At 35.4% G+C, this 19,398-nt stretch overlaps 1 protein-coding gene across 10 annotated transcripts in view; it reads right to left on the minus strand.

Moving 5' to 3' along the window:
- Positions 1–19,398, minus strand: part of Pde8 (phosphodiesterase 8) — a 38,920-nt gene that overhangs the window by 17,650 nt on the left and 1,872 nt on the right. For 5 of the 10 annotated variants that reach the window (XM_076786037.1, XM_076786041.1, XM_076786036.1 and 2 more), the window contains exons 1-2: positions 4,752–4,962; positions 2,984–3,069 (exon numbers count right to left, since the gene is read on the minus strand). In XM_076786037.1, coding sequence (XP_076642152.1) covers positions 2,984–3,069; positions 4,752–4,827 — 162 coding nt within the window. In that variant the 5' untranslated portion in view covers positions 4,828–4,962. Of the gene's footprint in view, positions 1–2,983; positions 3,070–4,751; positions 4,963–13,406; positions 15,749–19,398 lie in introns of those variants that run through there. The other 5 variants (XM_076786035.1, XM_076786034.1, XM_076786040.1 and 2 more) reach the window with 5 other exon arrangements.

Here is a 19,398-nt window from a genome sequence, read left to right on the forward strand (position 1 = left end):
TATGATCTTCCGACACCGCCATAGTTCACTGTAATCTTTCGTCGCTTGTCCCCCTATGGAAACTTCAATCAAAACATTCGATGAATTTTTCACGATACTCCGTCATAATCGAGGGAACGACGCGCGTGTTTCCCATTAGTGCAAAAAGGGTTAATTGCGGGTTCGAACTTCGTGAGAAAGCGAGCGATGCCTCTTGTCTGCACATGGTTGATCTTTTATTCATTCTTCCGCGAATCGGCGGGAGCATCTGCTTGGCCTCTAGATTTCTCGTTTATATGGAAATTTTCAATAGAATTTCGAGAAAAAGTGGTTTCTGATTTAATAAAAAAAAAAAGACTATAGACGAAGGTCGATCTTTTCTTTCTGTCGTTTTTTACGATATGTCTGCTTGACCTCTGACATTCATGCTCCCATGGAAATTTCGAAAATAATGTTAAGATGAAGGTCAAATTTGATTCAAGGACACTAGAGGTACAGTTAACCTCAAATACTGAAATTTGCTTCCCTCCAAAAGTGAACACAGACTAATCTATACGTAGAATCACGAACACTTGAATTTGCAGTATTTGTTTCTCAATGAAACATTAAATTTGCTGTAATTGCGATTTCCCCAGTTCTCCGATCAATAGATTGTCGATTATAATTAGATTTCGATCAAAATATTCGAATAGACGTGAGTCATTTTGTATTACAACGAATTGTAAATGATTATTCAAGAGGCAGAATATGAAATTGAAGGCAGGGATCAAGGATGTGTTCAAAAAGGTGCACACAGAAAAGATACACGAAGGTACACATACACAAGATCAAACAGACACACAGAAACTTTCCGAACCGTGTAATATCAGAAACATTTTCTTCAAAAATGTTGATGTTGTTCAAGGTGTCGAATAAACTCTGAGATACTATTTCTTGATGTTACTCAAAGTGGGCAACTTCAATTTTTGAAACGGCAATTTTTTCAGAAATATATATTTTCCGAAAACGAAATAGAACTTTTGTGTAAAAAACTATAACGAACAATTAATCGATCGTATTTTGCTCAAGGCTTATCTGCACACTTTTATTATTCTGCACAGTTAGGTCTTTTCAATAAGCAAAATATTTGTCAGAAACAGTTTGAATCCACATTGTTACAAGTTCATCGATGGTGCTGTAATTGCAAATAATAGTAGATTGCGTCGAACATTTTTCTTAAATAAATACTTTTGATATATATACATATATATATGGCTTGAGAAGTTTAAACGACAAACGTGTAAATTCGATTGCCTCTTGTTCCGCGTTAAAAAGTGCGAAGTGAAACGCTGTTTCCAGGGTGTTATCTTTGATTGCAGCTAGCAAGAACCGAGATAACGATATGAACACAATATTTTCACGTTGTTTATCTTTAAAACGTTGCACCTACTGCTACTATTAGATTAGATTAAATTTATCATTGTATCACATTAGTAGATAGTTGAGATTCTGAAAGTGCGGTTTTGCTCGCGAAAGAGAACCTTTAACGTGTACTTAATTATTATGTTGTACAGAAAAGGAACTTGAGATACGGTGGTGTAACAGCTGTTCACTTTGGTCGTTCATTAATTATTGTCCAGGAGTTAAAAAAAAAATCAAAAAACTTCGTGTGCAACTACACTAACTCATTTGTGACCCAAACCTTTCTTTTGTGTTCGCCACAACACGATTTTCCGGGGGTGAAATCGCCTTTTGAATTTTCTTTCTCAAAAAAGAAATATATCAAAAGAATTTCAAATAAAAATCGCATCTATTTTTCTGTACAGAACTCGTGAAAAATTCGTGTTTTTGACATAGCTAGATCATCATCAAAGTTTCACAGTTTTGTAAAAGGAAACATAAAAATTAGATGTTTCTTCAAAATTTTATTTCGTCAATTTGATATTTGTTTTCAATATTTCCGAGAAGAAAGAAAAATACGAATTCGGTTCAACAGGTGATTTCATTCCTTAAAACCGATTATGGCACGAACAGGAAAACGGTGATTGGAATGGCGGATGTTTTATTCTAATTGCACACAGAGTTCACCCATTCTTCGATGAATTTTTTAAAATTCTGCGTTCCTTTGTCAACTGTTTCAAAGTGGTCCTCATTCCCCATTCAAAATCCACCAATGTGCACTTTCAATTTTTTTTCGTGTACTCTTCGCCGGAAGAAAGAGCACGGTAAAAATGGGTCATCCTTTATTTTGGCCCTATTAATGCAGGCCTTCCTTCAAACGGATGATAATGACTATATACTGAATTGCTGTATCCGTGGCCCGAAAAGAGACGAGGAGAAAGGAATATACAAGGTGTCCCACTATCCATTTTAACTTTACCGATACGCAACACACAAGTTGTCCAATAAGAAAGTAATAATGCTCTATTAAAATGATTATAGCGGAAGCATAGAGAATCCTTTTTCTCTTCTAGTTAATTCAATATAATATCTTAGACATATAATGTAAAAACAGTCTCGGTCGTATCTGAATATTTAAAATGAAAATTTAAACGTGTTGGTAACATGGTACTAGAATTACTATACTAAAATCGTTATAATTTTTGAAATATTAACAGTAAATTGTTTGCTCGATAATTACCCAGGGGCATGACCTGTTTTACTAGCAGCTAATGAGATATATTAACTATAATAATATCAGAAATAAGTAATATATTAATCATACTACTAATATCGTCACGAATCGTTACATTTCTATTGCTTTGTAAATCGAGAAAATTATTGCATGATTAGGCGGCTGCAAATTCTATACATTTAGGTGAAAGTGTATAAATCAAATTTAAACTAGTGGAAAGATGAAAGGAATTTAAAAATATTTATGTATTATGTTCGAGAGATATTTTGGTCACTGCTTCTTGTAATTAATACACAATTTCTTTGTACACCCTAGTAATGATCAATCGTTCCAATGAAAATTTTCGCAGTTGTGTAGCAATTATTGAAACAGTATTAAAAATTCACGTACCGCTGTCGTATAATCCAAGTCATCGTCCACGCCCGAAGTTTCTTCAAACGGTGACTTTTCTTCCAAGCTATCGTACTCGGTTTCTCCTTGAACAGCAAATGAAAAGGAAATCAAACTCTTTTCAATTTCTCGAGGATCAACATCAATCGCGATTAAGTAACCGTGGAAGATAACATTACGCAGTCTCGATGTTCTTCGAACCGGCACAGTCATCGTTCCATTGGGAAGCTTGATTAATCTCATATATTTTCATTGTACAAGCAATTAAACAGCATCTTGACAATAACGAAAGACAGGCTTGTTAGGAATCGAATAGCCGGGGGCCTAGATCGTTATCGAGAAATATGGGTCAATGGATCAAGACTTACCGAACCGTCAATTAAAACTTGTTTACAGGATTAATTGCTGTAGCACTTAACTTTTAATCTCGAAACGAAGACCGATGAAGTTCGTTAACGCGTTATCGAATTCAATCGATCAATCTGCTCAAATGGATCGCTCTTTATAGGAAAGCGTATACAATTAGCGTCTGCAGTTTCTTCGAATCAAATCGATACTCGACTCACGGAATCGATCAGAAACGATCTGAACGAGATATTTGTGGAAATGTTCCCATATTTTATTAAAAGCGTATACATTTAGCGTCTGCAAAAATTTCACGAATCAAATAGATACTCGACTCACAGAATGATGTAATTAATTTGACGAAATAATCTGGACGAGATATTTGTGGAAATGTTCCCATATTTTATTAAAAACATATACATTTAGTGTCTGCAAATTTTCTTCGAATCAAATCGATACTCGACTCACAGAATGATGTAACAAATTAATTTGACGAAATAATCTGGACGAGATATTTGTGGAAATGTTCCCATATTTTATTAAAAGCGTATACATTTAGCGTCTGCAAAAATTTCTTCGAATCAAATCGATACTCGACTCACAGAATGATGTAATTAATTTGACGAAATAATCTGAACAAGATATTTGTGGAAATAATCCCGTATTTTATTAAACTTCAAAATTACAAATTAAATTTAATCACGGAAAGTTACGAGCGAATGAATGAATGACTTCACGATTAAAAGAATTCCACTAAAAAAGGAAATGCTAGCATTGCGATAACCTGATTCATTCTGACGAACGTTACAGATTGTTAACTAAATTGCTCGCTTGTATTATTTACTCGATGGCTTACGGCACTTGGATTATCACGAAAGGAATTTACCGATTCTGAAAATCATCCGTTTTATCGAGCAGAATGCTTTCATTCGGAGTTTTTGTTTTAATAGCCACAGTTAATAAATTGGATTTAACAGCAGGATAAGACGATTAATTCGCAAGAGATCGCGTTCGCATATTTTCACCTTTTACGGCAGTATCGCTCAATGGTCATCGTTCGATTTGAATTTAAAGATAATTGATCGAAAGTAGGGCACCTTAATTGGACGGTACCGATCACCGTAGGGACAACAGAGCACGTTTCAAAGATCTTGCCCGCCTTTTCATTCCTGGCCTTTCGCATTCGCGAGATCGAATACGTGGATCGTCGATCGAATCATCGCACGAATAAAGCTACCACGGAGTCAATTCGCGAACGATCATCTTCACACCGATATAAACTTAACGATCAAGAGAGTTGGCACTGCGGATGGGGATCCGGAAATTCGGACGCGTAACGAGATCGCTTTCCGCCCCGAAGTGGAACGGAAATGAGTCAGAAAAATTAAATTTAGTCGAACGAGAGAGCAACCCTTCTGCATACCGTTGCTGAAGAGCATGTCCTGCAAAGTCTCTTCATCTTCGCTGGGAAAGAAGTACTTGTTCGGAGGGGATGCCATATAGAAACTCGGTGATGATCTTCAAAGCAGCAATGCGCACCGATCTCTTGTCAAACGTCTCCTCATATCGGCCCGATTATGCGAGAGATAGTTTCGAATAGGCGAACGGAACATTGGACACGTTACTCACAGATCATAATTGGACTTACGCAGTCGATGCGACACTTACAACAGAAACATACACGAACACACCGGATAAAATCGATTCGACGATTCTTTACAGAATAAACAAATAAATTTGACATTGGAAGACAACTCGTGGAATGCGTTCAATTTTTCTTTCGTTCACGTCACGGTATAGTTGGCGATAGTTCCTTGTGCCGAGAAATTAGTTGGTCGTGTGGAAATTTTCACAATTTCTTCATTGAAGACTCAAAATTGTGCACTTGGAAGAATATTTTCGGCGATCACTGTCCGGGCGCGGATTGTTCCGTGAAAGACGTTCTCTCCTCGGGGATAACTGACGGGTATACGCTTAACGACGGCGAGCGAACGGTGCACGTTGAATATCGAAACCATGAGCGCGAAAGTATACCGATAGATCGGGCACGCACGGCGCACGATGCGTTGCGAGAGGCTCAATGGCGGCAACTGGACTGGAGGACCGAATTGTGCAAGTTAAAATTCTACTCGCGAGCGAGTGGCCCCGGAGACACAATCGTTCGCATAAGTATTCGTTCGCTCCTCGAACGATCCCAATCTGTACGTTCTTGCTTTTTTCCGAAGTTAGGAGAATTCCCGAACGACGTGAGAAAGAAAGTGAACGATTTCAATCGAAAGTCCGGAGGAAATTCGGTTTTGTACATCATGAAAATTTCGCAATACAAATTCAGCAATTGCCATTTGAAAAGAAAGAAAAATATTGACTTGCGAATTAGGCCAGATAACATGAGTTACAAGCAAAACGATTTTATTCGTTGGCATGTCTTAATAAATACATACGTTCGCATATACATATGTGTTAGAGACCATTATTGACTGTAGATCACGTTGGGAATTAGGGCAAAAACCCCAGAAATTGTCGAGTTGTGTAAAGTGATTGTGGAGTGATGAGCAGTGTATGACAAATTTTTTTTTTATTCGATCGTGTAAAATGGTGAATTTTCTTTTTTCGATTCAATCATAATTGAAAGTGATGCAATAATTCCAATTTAATTGAAAGAATTAAACTTACTCTCTAAAGTTAAATTAATATGGATTTTAATTAATATCAATTTATATGGATAAAAAGTGTTTGAAAACTGAAAACAAATTACAATTTTTGAAGATGCACGTTGAAAGTGAAGAAACAGGTACAAATAGTTGCACTTAACACGATTTTGCAAGCGGAGGACTATGTAAGATTTATGTTAATATAAAATCTTTAAATCTTTTCGTGTAAATGTCAGACCTAATCTAAATGTTGGGTGATCTGCATAGTTCGCGAGAAATTCGAAGCAATAGTTTCAACTGTGACTTGTGGACGTTAACATTATCGCAAATTAACATTAACAGAATATATTTGGAGGATTCGGCATACTGAAACTGGTATTTGTTAAAAAAGTTCGTCGTCATTTAGTGAATTAAGGTGGTACAGTGTTGTTTCTGAATAATTCTGTATAAATAAGCTAAAATCTTAAAGAATGAAACACGGGATGTTAATATAAATATCGACGTCGCGAAATTTGTATAGTTCATGAGGTCAGTGAACCGGCAACTCCAATTGAGTTGAATCCTTGCGATTATTGAGGGAAATTGCTATTGCTATTCGAGAGACGGACACAATAAATTGGTATGAATGCAAAGTATTTAGGACACTGAAAACCATAACTCAAACTGCAACCAGTGAAACAGTTGATTGCTTAATACAAAATTGAATAACACCCCTGCTATCAATAGTCTTTTCAATCTGCTAAGAGTCTGTGAAATATTAATATATAATATTTGGATAATCTTAAAAAATTATATATTCTTATCGTACGAAGTATTTAAAAACTAACGTAATTTAAAACAAATCGTTGCTTGTTGATCCTTTCGATTACTGCAGCAGATTGCTATTAGAAACATCAGGATAGTAAAATCGAAGTATTTGAGAGATTTTTCGACGCTCGCAACAATAGAACATGATCACCATGATCGATCTGGAACAATCCTCTTCTTAATGTCAAACTTCTTACTCCTAATAATTCTATATTAATAGAGTTCATATTAATATAAAATATTTGGAAGACTTTTAGAAATGCCGGACCATATACTGTTGTTGTACGAGGTTTAACAAAATCGAGAACAAAACAAATAGTTCCGTCATCTAAATAGTTAATGAGGAGACTGAAGCAATAGTTTCAATCGAATGATTCTTGCTTTCCGATTGATTCCGCAGATTGTCATAGACTGTGTTCTGTTGTAAATTTAACAACCATTAAAGATATTCATCGTGAAGTAAACAATTCAATTTGGACAATGCCACTGTTAGAAGCTTTGAGAAGTTAATCTATTTGCATGGTTGTTTTTAAAAATAGTTGGAGTGTAAAAAATATTTGCTATATATGTGCTGATATGCAGTAGTTGTTGCTCGTGCTATTTTTTCAATTCGGTTGATGACTCTGAGATGCAGAAGGCTTTTGTTAATATTAGTACAAAATTGTGAGTGAAAGGCAAGATTGAAAAAACATTGGTGTGTTAGATGATAACAGTTTTTTTTGTTACTGCTAAACAACGTGAAAACGGTATTGCCATGAAGAGTGTAGGCTTTCTGTCGTCCATGTATGTTGAAGTGAATTGCCGAAGTATGACCTTGAAAACATATTGAAAGGGAAAAGTTTGAAAGATTGAGAATATGTTCCGAGTTTTATGTTGTGACTGTCAAAGCCTACTGTGATGTAACGACTGAGTTGGTACGACATAGTGATCCTTTCAACAACATTTCTCCCGCATGTTTATTTCTAAAAAGAGTTGGTAGTCTAATAAAAAGTCTATATATTACAGCCTAATATATTAAATATTAGAATCAAGCTTCCTATTTCGAAATTTAAGCTGTAAACTACCGAGTACCTTGCTACATAAAATTAGCATAAATAAATCTCATAAGAAATTCTCTTAGGTATAATAAGTGGATATAGTTTGTAAGGGAAAAGTGTCTTGAGAATAACCAATTAGGTAATTCTAAACAAGCACTTGAAAGCTAGCTACTTCAAAGGTCAAATAATTAGTCAGCAGCTCGTTCGTTTGTAACCTTCGTTACAAAGATTTATGATAAAACTAATTGTACGATATAAAAATGGCAATTCAAGCAACACAAATCTTAGTGTATCTTTGCTATCGAGAATCGACACCACTCGAATCTCGATCGAGCCACATTTCTGAAAATTAGTCAAAGCTCGCTATAAAAGTTTAAACAGTCGAAGCTTTGTGCTTTGTTAACCAGCATAAACTCTTTCGCGAATGAATCGATGAATCATTCATGAAGTACAGATTCGTGTAACCCGAATTAATTAATCCGCATTCATCTGTGTAAATGAAATTAAGTGAGACATATCTATGTGTTATGTGTGTGATCGGGTTAAACGACCGTGTGATGCAAATGTGACGATTGAAATCATGTCTGAGGAAGTTGTATATTTATCTGAAAACAACGGTGTTAAAGAAAGAGGAAGAATGTGTGTACGAGAGGTCAGTGTCAGTGTTCTCTTAACGTAAAAAGAGAAATTAATTACTCAACTACTCTAAAGCTTCCCTTCCTAGCTGTGAAATTATTCACGGCAAAACTACGCTAAAATATTCTAAAATAAAAATGTAGTATTCGAACAGAAATTCGAAGTAGGCACACTAGATGATAAAAGATTAGAGCAGTGTTTAACGAATGTTTAACACAGGTTAAAACGGAAATGTAGTATCTGAAAAAATTTGGAAAAGGAAACGGTGATCTAGGTTACAGAAAATTAAGGAAGCGTTTTCGAATGGGTTTCTGCGATCATATTGAAAATTCCAAAAGGGTTAGAACATGAAATATAGTATTTGAAAGAAATTGGAAATGGAAACGATGATCTAGGTTACAGAAAATTAAGGAATGTTTTCAAGTGGGTTTCTGCGGCCATATTAAGAATTCCGAAAGGGTTAAAACCTGAAATATAGTATTTGAAAAAAATTGGTATTGGAAACGGTGATCTAGGTTACAGAACATTAAGGAATCGTTTCCGAGTGGGTTTTTGCAATCATATTGAAAATTCCAAAAAGGTTAGAACATGAAATATAGTGTTTGACAGAAATTGGAAATGGAAACGGTGATCTAGGTTACAGAAAATTAAGGAAGCTTTATCGTGTGGGTTTCTGTGATCATATGGAAAATTCCAAAAGGGTTAAAACATGGAATATAGTATTTAAAAAAAATTGGAAATGGAAACGGTGACCCTGATCCCAGAAAATTAAGGAAGCGTTTTCGAGTGGGTTTCTGCGGCCATATTAAGAATTCCGAAAGGGTTAAAACATGAAATATAGTATTTCAAAAAAAATTGGAAATGGAAACGGTGATCCAGGTTACAGAAAATTAAGGAAGCTTTATCGTGTGGGTTTCTGCGACCATATTAAAAATTCCGAAAGGGTTAAAACATGAAATACAGTATTTGAACAAAAGTGGACAAGGAAAGGGTGATCTAGATTACAGAAAATTAAGGAGGCGTTTTCCCGCAGGCTACGTTACTTCTATTGGTCCTTGAGGAGCAGGATACATGGTAGACAGAAATGCGTTGATTCGCGACGATGTTTTGTTTGGTTCCTTCGATCGAGAACCGATAGAACCGGCTGGTAGGTTTTCAAAGGCGCTCGCGAACGTCCAATTAATTCATGTCGCGGACGGTTCACTCGAGTCAAGATTACACGGCGCGCGGTCAGAGGCGTAGACTAGGTCAAGGAGAATCAGTGTTTGCCCGAAGTGTACTCTCCTTTGCGAAACGCACGCACCAGTGACGCAGCGACGCCCCAGGCCGGTTGCAATTTATTTCTATTGCTCGATTAATGCCCGCCGGGTGAAATCCGACGAATCCGCTTTCCCACTCGACGGGGAATTGCGCGTGTAGCAATGGCTTCAACAGCGGCCCCCTTCCGACCGCTTTGAACATGTTCGGAGCTGAGCGAAATGCTGCTAACATCAAGTACTGAAAATAACAATTGTCCCAACAAATTTTTACGAAGAACATCCGAAATAGAAATCAATAGGTCAGAAAACAATGAAAATTGTTCAGAGCTGAGCGAAATATTGGTAACATCAGGTACTGAAAATAACAGTAGTCTCAACAAATTATTATGAAAAAATCCGGAATAGAAATCAATAGATCAGAAAACAATGAAAATTGTTCAGAGCTGAGCGAAATACTGGTAACATCAAGTACTGAAAATAACAGTGGTCCCAACAAATTTTTAGAAAAAAAACCAGAATATAAATCAATAGAAAATTGTTCGGAGCTGAGCGAAATACTGGTAACATCAGGTACTGAAAATAACAGTGGTCCCAACAAATTTTTAGGAAAAAATCCAAAATAGAAATCAATAGATCAGAAAACAATGAAAATTGTTCAGAGCTGAGCGAAATACTGGTAACATCAGGTACTGAAAATAACAGTAGTCTCAACAAATTATTATGGAAAAATCCGGAATAGAAATCAATAGATCAGAAAACAATGAAAATTGTTCAGAGCTGAGCGAAATGCTGGTAACATCAGGTACTGAAAATAACAGGTGTCCCAACAAATTTTTACGAAGAACATCCGGAATAGAAATCAATATGCCAGAAAACAACGAAAATTGATCAACAACAGAACCGTCTATATTTTCGTACAAACACTTATACATTTCTTTTTTTAAATAATTCAGACTCAAAAGTTTGTTCCTGTGGGACTTTCGTCAACAAGAACGCGTTACCCTCAAAAACTTCGTTAAAAGATTTTCCAATAAAACTAATTTTCCAACAGAAAGTGTTTTCCAGAATTATTCATGAGTTACAAGAGTCGACCAGAAAATATGAATTAAAATGAAAATATGAATTATATTTATATTTAGAAACGAGGAAGGACAAAGGAAATGTGACAGAATTCAACAAACACATTGTGACGATAGTATCGAAGAAGAAGCTATTAAAACGTAATTCATTTCTGAGTTAGAATTGTTAAAATTAAAGAGAAGCTAGGACTAAATTAGAAGACCAAGAGAGATGTAAGATTGACAACTTAAAATGTTTTATTTAAAGAAACCATCTGTTCCTGTGGGCCTTTGGTCAAAAAGGACACGTTACACTCAAAAACTTTATTGAAAGATTTTATCGTGGAACAGATATTTTAGAATCCATATAATAAAGGTTCCATGAGTAGATATTGTTCTAAAACAAAAGAATTTTTTTGAATGGTTCCATTACAAGAATTCAAACAAGATTTGAGATGGAGATTTAAATAATGAACAGGGAAATATAATTGTGGCATTCTTAAAAATGATGTTGCTTGTTATAGAATTGATTAAAATTACACTAGGCCCACTCAATTTTGTTTAGTATAATTTGGAATCTACAAAACAACAACTGTTATGGATAAATCTTTGTATTATGGACATTACAAACCGTATATTTATCAAGTATAAGAAATAATGACGAATTAATTCACGAAGTACGATTCAAGTGACCAATACGTATTTGACAACATTCCCCTATACTAAATTACTCGAAATTCGGTTTGAGCTAATGTTTGACTGAAAAATCGCACTATACTGACTGCATTATTGTCTGATTAATTTCACAATTTATCAGATACAAATTGAACAGTTTATACTAACAAATTACACACGGATAAAATGATTGCAGAGCCTTTTATGTGACATTTAAGCAACATTTTGTCAAACAAATTAACATTTGTCCGGACACTTTTGAGCGGTATATGATAATTGAGAAAAATACCACACATTATAATTTATAAAAATAAGAAAGACCATGTCTACCTCGTTGTTTAATTCTATCTCAGTATAGGAGTGTACCTTAATAACTTTAAGAAGAATATTGGGTTTAAATTTAATTATGTAAGGTAAAAAACATTTTTGTCGTTCGGTTACCCACGGCTACGTTCGGCTACGTATTTAAACATTGCTTAAATTTACCTCGCTCGCTCATTACTGCTCGCGCATTGAGTATTAAAAGTTTACAAAAAAAAAGAGCTTTTTAACAGAGTTTTCTCAGTGGTCCAGCTAAAAAATAGATCTAGGGATATTTCCATAATTATAACAACATTGATAATCTACCCTGAAAGACGGGTTATAATTTTTCAGTATAATGAAAACGTGATAATAAATCTGCTGTTGATGCGTGTGGTGTATAGGTGTTAATTGGCTGTGTTCTCGAGTGCGTACATACGCATGCTTATGAGAGGCTTGTTATGTGAAGAGATCCGATCTGATGCTTGCAAATCATTGAAAGTATTATGGTACAGAGTGACGATGTGAAATTCGAATGTAAAATTTGCTCGAGTGAACACGTGTCCGTTGATCTGTTTGTTTTAAACGGTTTGTGCGGGAACGATTGAGATTTTAAATTGTGAAGCGGTAATTCGGATGCATGTAGATTGCGGGAGGATGACAGTGAACGATGTTTGCCAGTGAAAGGACAGATGTTACAAGAAAGTTGATAAGCAGTAGTATCGCACACAAAATATAACATCGTACCAAACTAACATAAATAACTATAACTATAAATAACTAAAACTAACTGTAACATTGTACAATATATAAAATGACTTATCTACATAAGATATAAAATTAAAATTACGTAGAGATATAAAAAAAGGTCTTCGATGTGTCATAATACTTGGGAGCAAAATCATATTTTTTTCTAAAAGTCTTCTAATGATTTTAAAAGTATTTTTAGCTTTGAAATACCATCACGAAACTAAGTAAGACAAGATTCAAAACATATTTTTGATTGAAATATAAAATTTTATTGATGCTGGGAGTGAACGTGTTACAACAACGAAAAGTGTTTTCCAGAATTATTCATGAGTTACAAGAGTCGACCATGAATTATATTTATTTGCAAAACGAGGTAGGACAAAGGAAATGTGACAGAATTTAACAAACACGTTGTGACGATAGTGTCGAAGAAAACTTTGAACCCATTGAAACGTAATTCATTTCTGAGTTAGAATTGTTAAAATTAAAAAGCAGCTAGGATTAAATTAGATGACCAAGAGAGATGTAAGATTGACAACTTAAAATGCATCTTGTGTCGATAAAAGAAGAACACAAAAATAATGCAAATTAGCTACTTCAAACGTGAAATCGAATATGTGTCGAACAAGAAAGAACAAATAATAGACGTTCATATAACAATTGGACTGAAAACTTGAAAGCTTCAGGCAGATGCAATCAAAATTTTATTAACCAACGCAGCAGTGCTCTAAAAGAATTACGCGAGTAAGTGGTTTGTCCCAGGAAAAAAATAATGCTATTAGGCTCGTTTAAACATGCATAAATGTTCCTATTAAATCATTGAAAACATAATTAGACACTAATGCTACGAGGATCCTCGTATTTCCTCGGTCAGAGATTTTGGGACAAAGTAATTACAAACTCACCTCCATTAATTCGATGTCCCTCGGCCAAAGTTTCCAGCGACTTGCTTTTCTCTGCATCCCCTTTGTCTTTTAGGCACTTCAGCATACTATGCTCGCATCCCATCCTCGACAGAAGGTTTCACTTCGCGCAAAGTCCTCGAGTAGTATTCCGCATAGTCGCAACCTCTTGTTTTTGCAGAATGTTCGACGTCGAACGGGTTCCCTTTTACATTGACAATGCCGAGATACTCTTCATAACAATAGGGCGCACCTTCGGGAATTAGCGACTCGAGAAAACAGGAGAGAGACTTGCGGATTCGCGTGCCCTTCTATCCCAATAATTATCGCCGCTCATCACTGCAACTACGCTAAAACGAAATGGTACACTAAACGTGACTCGGGGTTTAATTAGAACAAATTTGAATTGCAACACGGGTAGCTCAGAAAAGACGCGTTACGAGTTCAATGAAGTCCTGACGATTCCTAATAATATTCGCAGTGTCATTGTCTTCGCGTTTAGAATTGCAAACTAACAAAAAGAATGCTCGAGAAAAGACGAAGAGACGCGCATAGATAGGACGCATTAGTCAAATGCAAAATCAATATTTGGTCGTTGCATGCGAAATTCCCGATTTCAGAATGCAAATTTTATGAAGTGGTTGTTCAAGAAATACTATTCCAATCGACAGGTTTATTACACATACATCGTTCGAGCAAACCTAATCTTTTAATCTGGTCATGCATATATTTATTTCAATGTCAATGTCAGTCGACGCGATGCGAAATGTGGAAGTAAACTGTTATATTCATAGGAGACGCTCAAAAATGGAGACAATAATCTCAGAAATGGAGAAAACTCGTCATTCGTTGACAGAACATGATTAAAATTCAGAAAATTATTAAAATTCAAAGATAGAATTAAATCTTAAGTAATCTTAAGTTATCTTAATTTTTTCTGTGAATTTTAATTTCAAAACGTTAGGAACTCTCGTTCCAACCCTAATATTTAGGAAAAAAGTGACGTTTCTTTAAAGTTACTGTTACGTAATCGAACATTTCATGCGCAACGACCTAGTTCTTGAAAAAACAAAACCGAACAACTTTTTACTGCGGACAGCGAGTTACAATGGCGGGTGACCTCTTGGGAATTTCCCGTGTGGAAGAATCAACGTAATCGCGACAAATATAGATTTGCAAGGGGAAATGCTTCGCGGTTCGCATAATAAGCACGCAATAACGTTTCAATGTGACTGCCGTGTGGAAAAGTTGAACATCCCGAGTCAATGTCGTCTATAGTCTGTCCATCGAGACGAGGCGGAAGACGTAAACAAACAGTTCATGCGGTCAGCGTCGTCGGACCGGAGAAATTGAGGGGAGTATACCCCTCCCTTTGTCATCACCGGATTTACTAACTATAGTTAATCGGGTGACGTTGCGACGCATGACAGAGACGAGACGCGTCACGTGACCGGGCCGAGACGGAAGGGTGGGGATAGGAAGGGGAGGAAGGGGGAATAGACTCGTAGAAGGGGTAAGGTAGGGTGGGGGACAAGTCTGAATCTGGCGACAGTGATAACTATTGATTGCGTGTCACTTGTTGGTCCTCAAAAGTGATATCCTCATTTTAGGGTCATTCGCAATAGTCAATCGCAATTAATGTTCGGACACTTTGAAATAGTCGATAATTTTATTAATATTGGGCCATACGATTTCGGTTATTTTATAACGTTAGAACAATTTTAGGGCTCATACAGGGACCACGTGGTTACGAACTGAATTGTTTTTTCTTCCCCTGTTAGAACGATTGACCTTATAATTTGTAGAAAACTGTAGGACTGAATAATTAGGGTTTTACTATTTACACATGCCACAGTCACTCGCAATAATATTGGGACACTTAAAAAGACGATAATTTTATTAATATTGGGCCATACGACTTCGATTATTTTATAACGTTAGAAAAATTTTAGAATTGTTTTTTCTTCACCTATTAGAACGATTAACCTTATAATTTGTAGAAAACTGTAGGATTGAATAATTAGGGTTTCACTACTTACACATTGTACTACGTACACATAGTACAGTCAATCGCGATAATATTCGGACACTGTTAAAAAGACGATAATTTTTTTAATATTGGGCCATACGACTTCACTTATTTCATAAAGTTAGAACCACCAGTTTACTACGTGACGTGAAAAAGAAATTTTGAGACAATTGCAATTGTTTAGAACTGCAGAGAAAGTACTAAAAGTTGGATTTTACAACTTTTTCATGTCGACCTATATTGAAAATTTAAAAATTCCTTTGTTAGATCTGTGTCAATTGTATACATTCTGAAAATGTTATCAAACGTTTAATTCTGAAAATGTTATCAAACGTTTCCATTCTGAAAATGTTATGAAACGTTTACATTCTGAAAATGTTATTAAATGTTTACATTCTGAAAATGTTATTAAACGTTTCCATTCTGAAAATGTTATGAAACGTTTACATTCTGAAAATGTTATCAAACGTTCATATTCTGAAAATTTCATGCAATATTTATATTGATAATGACCAATCCCATGTTATAGTCAGTCTTGTTGCCTTATTAGGGACAGGGCCCTGAAAATTGCAATTCGCCCCTATCCCAGTTACGCGGCGTTCACGTGCAGTTGTTTACGTCTACTGCCTCGTCTCTTTGAACAGACTATAGACGAGTTTCGTCTCTTTGAACAGATTATAGACGAGTTTCGTCTCTTTGAACAGACTATAGACGAGTTTCGTCTCTTTGAACAGACTATAGACGAGTTTCAGAGATCGCCGGCGCAGGAAGCGTTCTTACGAGGAAGACACACTGGCAGTGACAACCACAATAAGCTATAAATATTCTCGGATGTTGCGGTCCCGTTGGCCAAAATAAAAACGGTCAGGTATTGTTTGTAAATTAATCGTGACACGAAAACCCATCGTAAAAATACTTGCGCGTATTGCGACACTACCATGCCTTCGATTTGTATATTCTTCAGTAGTCAAGTGAAAATTAAGTATCGTTGATGGAGCTTCTTGGTATGATGCATGAAAATTATGCGATTTAATGTTCAGGTCTTCCTTCTTGGAATTAATTCAATGGTCGTCTTATAAATTTTGATCGAACTTCGAAAACGAGTCCATGACAGTACTATAGAAATTCTATTTTGTGAAACTTCAAAATTTGAACCGTCATAGAAAATTTTAGAAAAAAACAAAAATAAATTGAGCGTATTTATTCATATCATACTTCCATTTAAGAGTTATTCATAAATCAAAATTAAATATAATATTAAATATAAATAAATTTAGTAATTGGAAATTGTTTCAAATTGTGATACAGTATTTTTTAGTATTATCCCAAAGGTGTAATTCAGGCGTAATAGAATATTTGGCGAAATTTACATAATTTGGCTCTAGTTGAAAAAATACCTCGGAAAATAAATGGCAACTGCTTGGAAAATTGTTCTTGACATTTTAAAGAGCGTGCAGCTAGAAGTGTGTGATATATACTATACTAAATCCTTTGACACTTTCAATTTAATATCAAAATGAGAAAATAAAATCATTTTTATAAGCTACATATTTCGGTTTTTTTAATAGGAAAAGTATTACAGGACCTAAACTTCATCTACTTCGAAAAATTATTCTGAACATATAATCTGACACATAATTTGGATTGAGTTAGTTAGAATAGTATTTCAGGAACTATACGTCTCCTACTTAAAAAAATTATTCTGAACATATCATCTAATTAATGAAACGTGTTGCCAACATTCTTGTAACTTGCAAGAACATTTAAAATATTAATTTCCACGCCTTTGAGGAGACTTAAAAATGATTTAGTCCAACGTATAAAATATACAATAATTAAATTAAGAAACTACTTATCGAATCGTCTAACAACGAGTGTTACTTCCGGCATCTAACTGATTGCAAAAATGTTTCAATAACTAAGCAGCCCCTATCAGAACTCAATAAAATAAATCGTTCTCGAAAAAAAAAACATGAAACAAATTCAAGTAATTTTTATTACTTCTGTCAATTTCGACACGTACAATGCAAAAGTTTAACACCTGCAGAGCCTCAATTGCATAGTCCTCGAGTCTACACCACCGACTAAAAATTAGGAAACATAATGTTCACTTAAGATAGATTAACATCTCGGATAATCAGACATAGCTGAATCAATTTATAAGAGATTATAACTAAGAATATGGACAGTGAATTGAAACATACTAGCTTTTAATTCGGAGGGTTAGGTGGTAGATCCGTGTATTAGTTATTTAAAAAGCAAAAGAAAAGAAAGTGTTAAATATCGATGACTTACAAGTTTGCCTAACAATATGCCTCTCATTTTTCGAAACAATAAACATAGAACGGTGATGGACAGATTTCGTTAATAGAATTCCAATGAAAATTACTTTATAGTTACTTGAAATAGAAAATAAATATATTACTACTCTACATAAAGGAAAAGTTTAAAAGGCGAAATAAACAATAACGAGCTCATTGTGTATTGGTTCTTAAAACCGATTATATTGATTATGTTTTCAACCCGAAAGTGTAAATATTTCTTTGGCGAATTAGAAACAGAGGACGAAAATTTTAACATTTGTCATAAAAGTTAGTCACATAACCATTAGAGCTAAAGCAATGCCGTCATACCAGGCAGAATCTGACGAATTTTAGTGAAAAATTTCATGAACAAGAGCAACAAATTGTCTAACTAGAGATAAAATTGCAAATTAAGATATTTACAGTGAATTCCCGATATAAGTCACTTGCGCGGTTCTGGCGAGTGACATTTAGACGAAATCTGTGGTTCTCACTATCCGTGGTGGTGTGGGTAGTCCCAGTGACCTTTAAACGCGAGGCTCGTAGTGACTTATATCGGGAATTCACTGTATTAACGGATCTGCTAGACTGTCATGTTTGGGTGCAGGGAAAATTTGTTATTGAAACTTGTTAAATGATCGGGGAGTGCATGTGTACCTGAGATTGGAAATTGCGTGGCACGCGTTCAACCGGGCGACGCATCTCCGTCATTCGTTTTATCTTATCGCGTCGGCCGTGAGTGTCTTCCACGTAATTCAAAATGTCTTACGTCGTATCTGAAGCCGAGGATCCTCCCCGGAGATCCAAGAACGCCTCCGCGATCTCAAGTTCAGATAAAATCTCTAGATAGGCCCCGGCACGTGCTTGTTTCACGCGGAATTTCTCCATTCTCTTTTTGAACGACGTGTCGTAGAACAGATTACACACACGCGCACACACACGCGATTGTAAAGATTCTTTGTTGCGTGCACGCATCGTAGAAACGATTGCGATCCCAGCGCGAACGCGTAGAGGAACACAAACACTACTGTCAATCGATCGTAAACACACGGAACCTATCAATGAAATATCGCGATTACTTTGCTAGTGGACTAAGCTTACGTAGCGTCATTGAATTTTATCGATTCAGCACTCGATCAATATCCGATTTCAACATCAGAAACATGATTTCTTTCGCGAAAGCATCAGTCGCTTGAACATCCACAAAGAACCACGATTTTTGCACGAAATTCCACACGTCTTTACAAAATTCCGAAAAATTCTGTGTGTCTGGCAATATTCTACATGTCTAGAAAAATTCTGTGTCTTTGCAAAATTCTGTACGAAAAATTCTATTTGCCTGAAAAAATTCTACATGTCTAGAAAAATTCTGCATGTCTAGAAAAATTCTATGTGTCTACAAAATTCTATGAAAAATTCAGTATGCCTAAAAAATTTCTACATGTCCAGAATATTCTGTTTTTTCACATTTCTAAATGAAAAATTCAGTATGCCTAAAAAAATTCTACATGTATCGAAAAATTCTCTTTACAAAATTCTATGAAAAATTCAGTATGCCTAAAAAATTTTTACATGTCTAGAATATTCTATGTGTTTTTTCAAATTTCTATATGAACAATTCAGTATGCCTAAAACAAATTCTATATGTCTAGAAAAATTCTGC

This window comes from Halictus rubicundus, chromosome 3 (assembly GCF_050948215.1).
Source record: "Halictus rubicundus isolate RS-2024b chromosome 3, iyHalRubi1_principal, whole genome shotgun sequence".
Taxonomy (NCBI): Eukaryota; Metazoa; Arthropoda; class Insecta; order Hymenoptera; family Halictidae; genus Halictus; species Halictus rubicundus.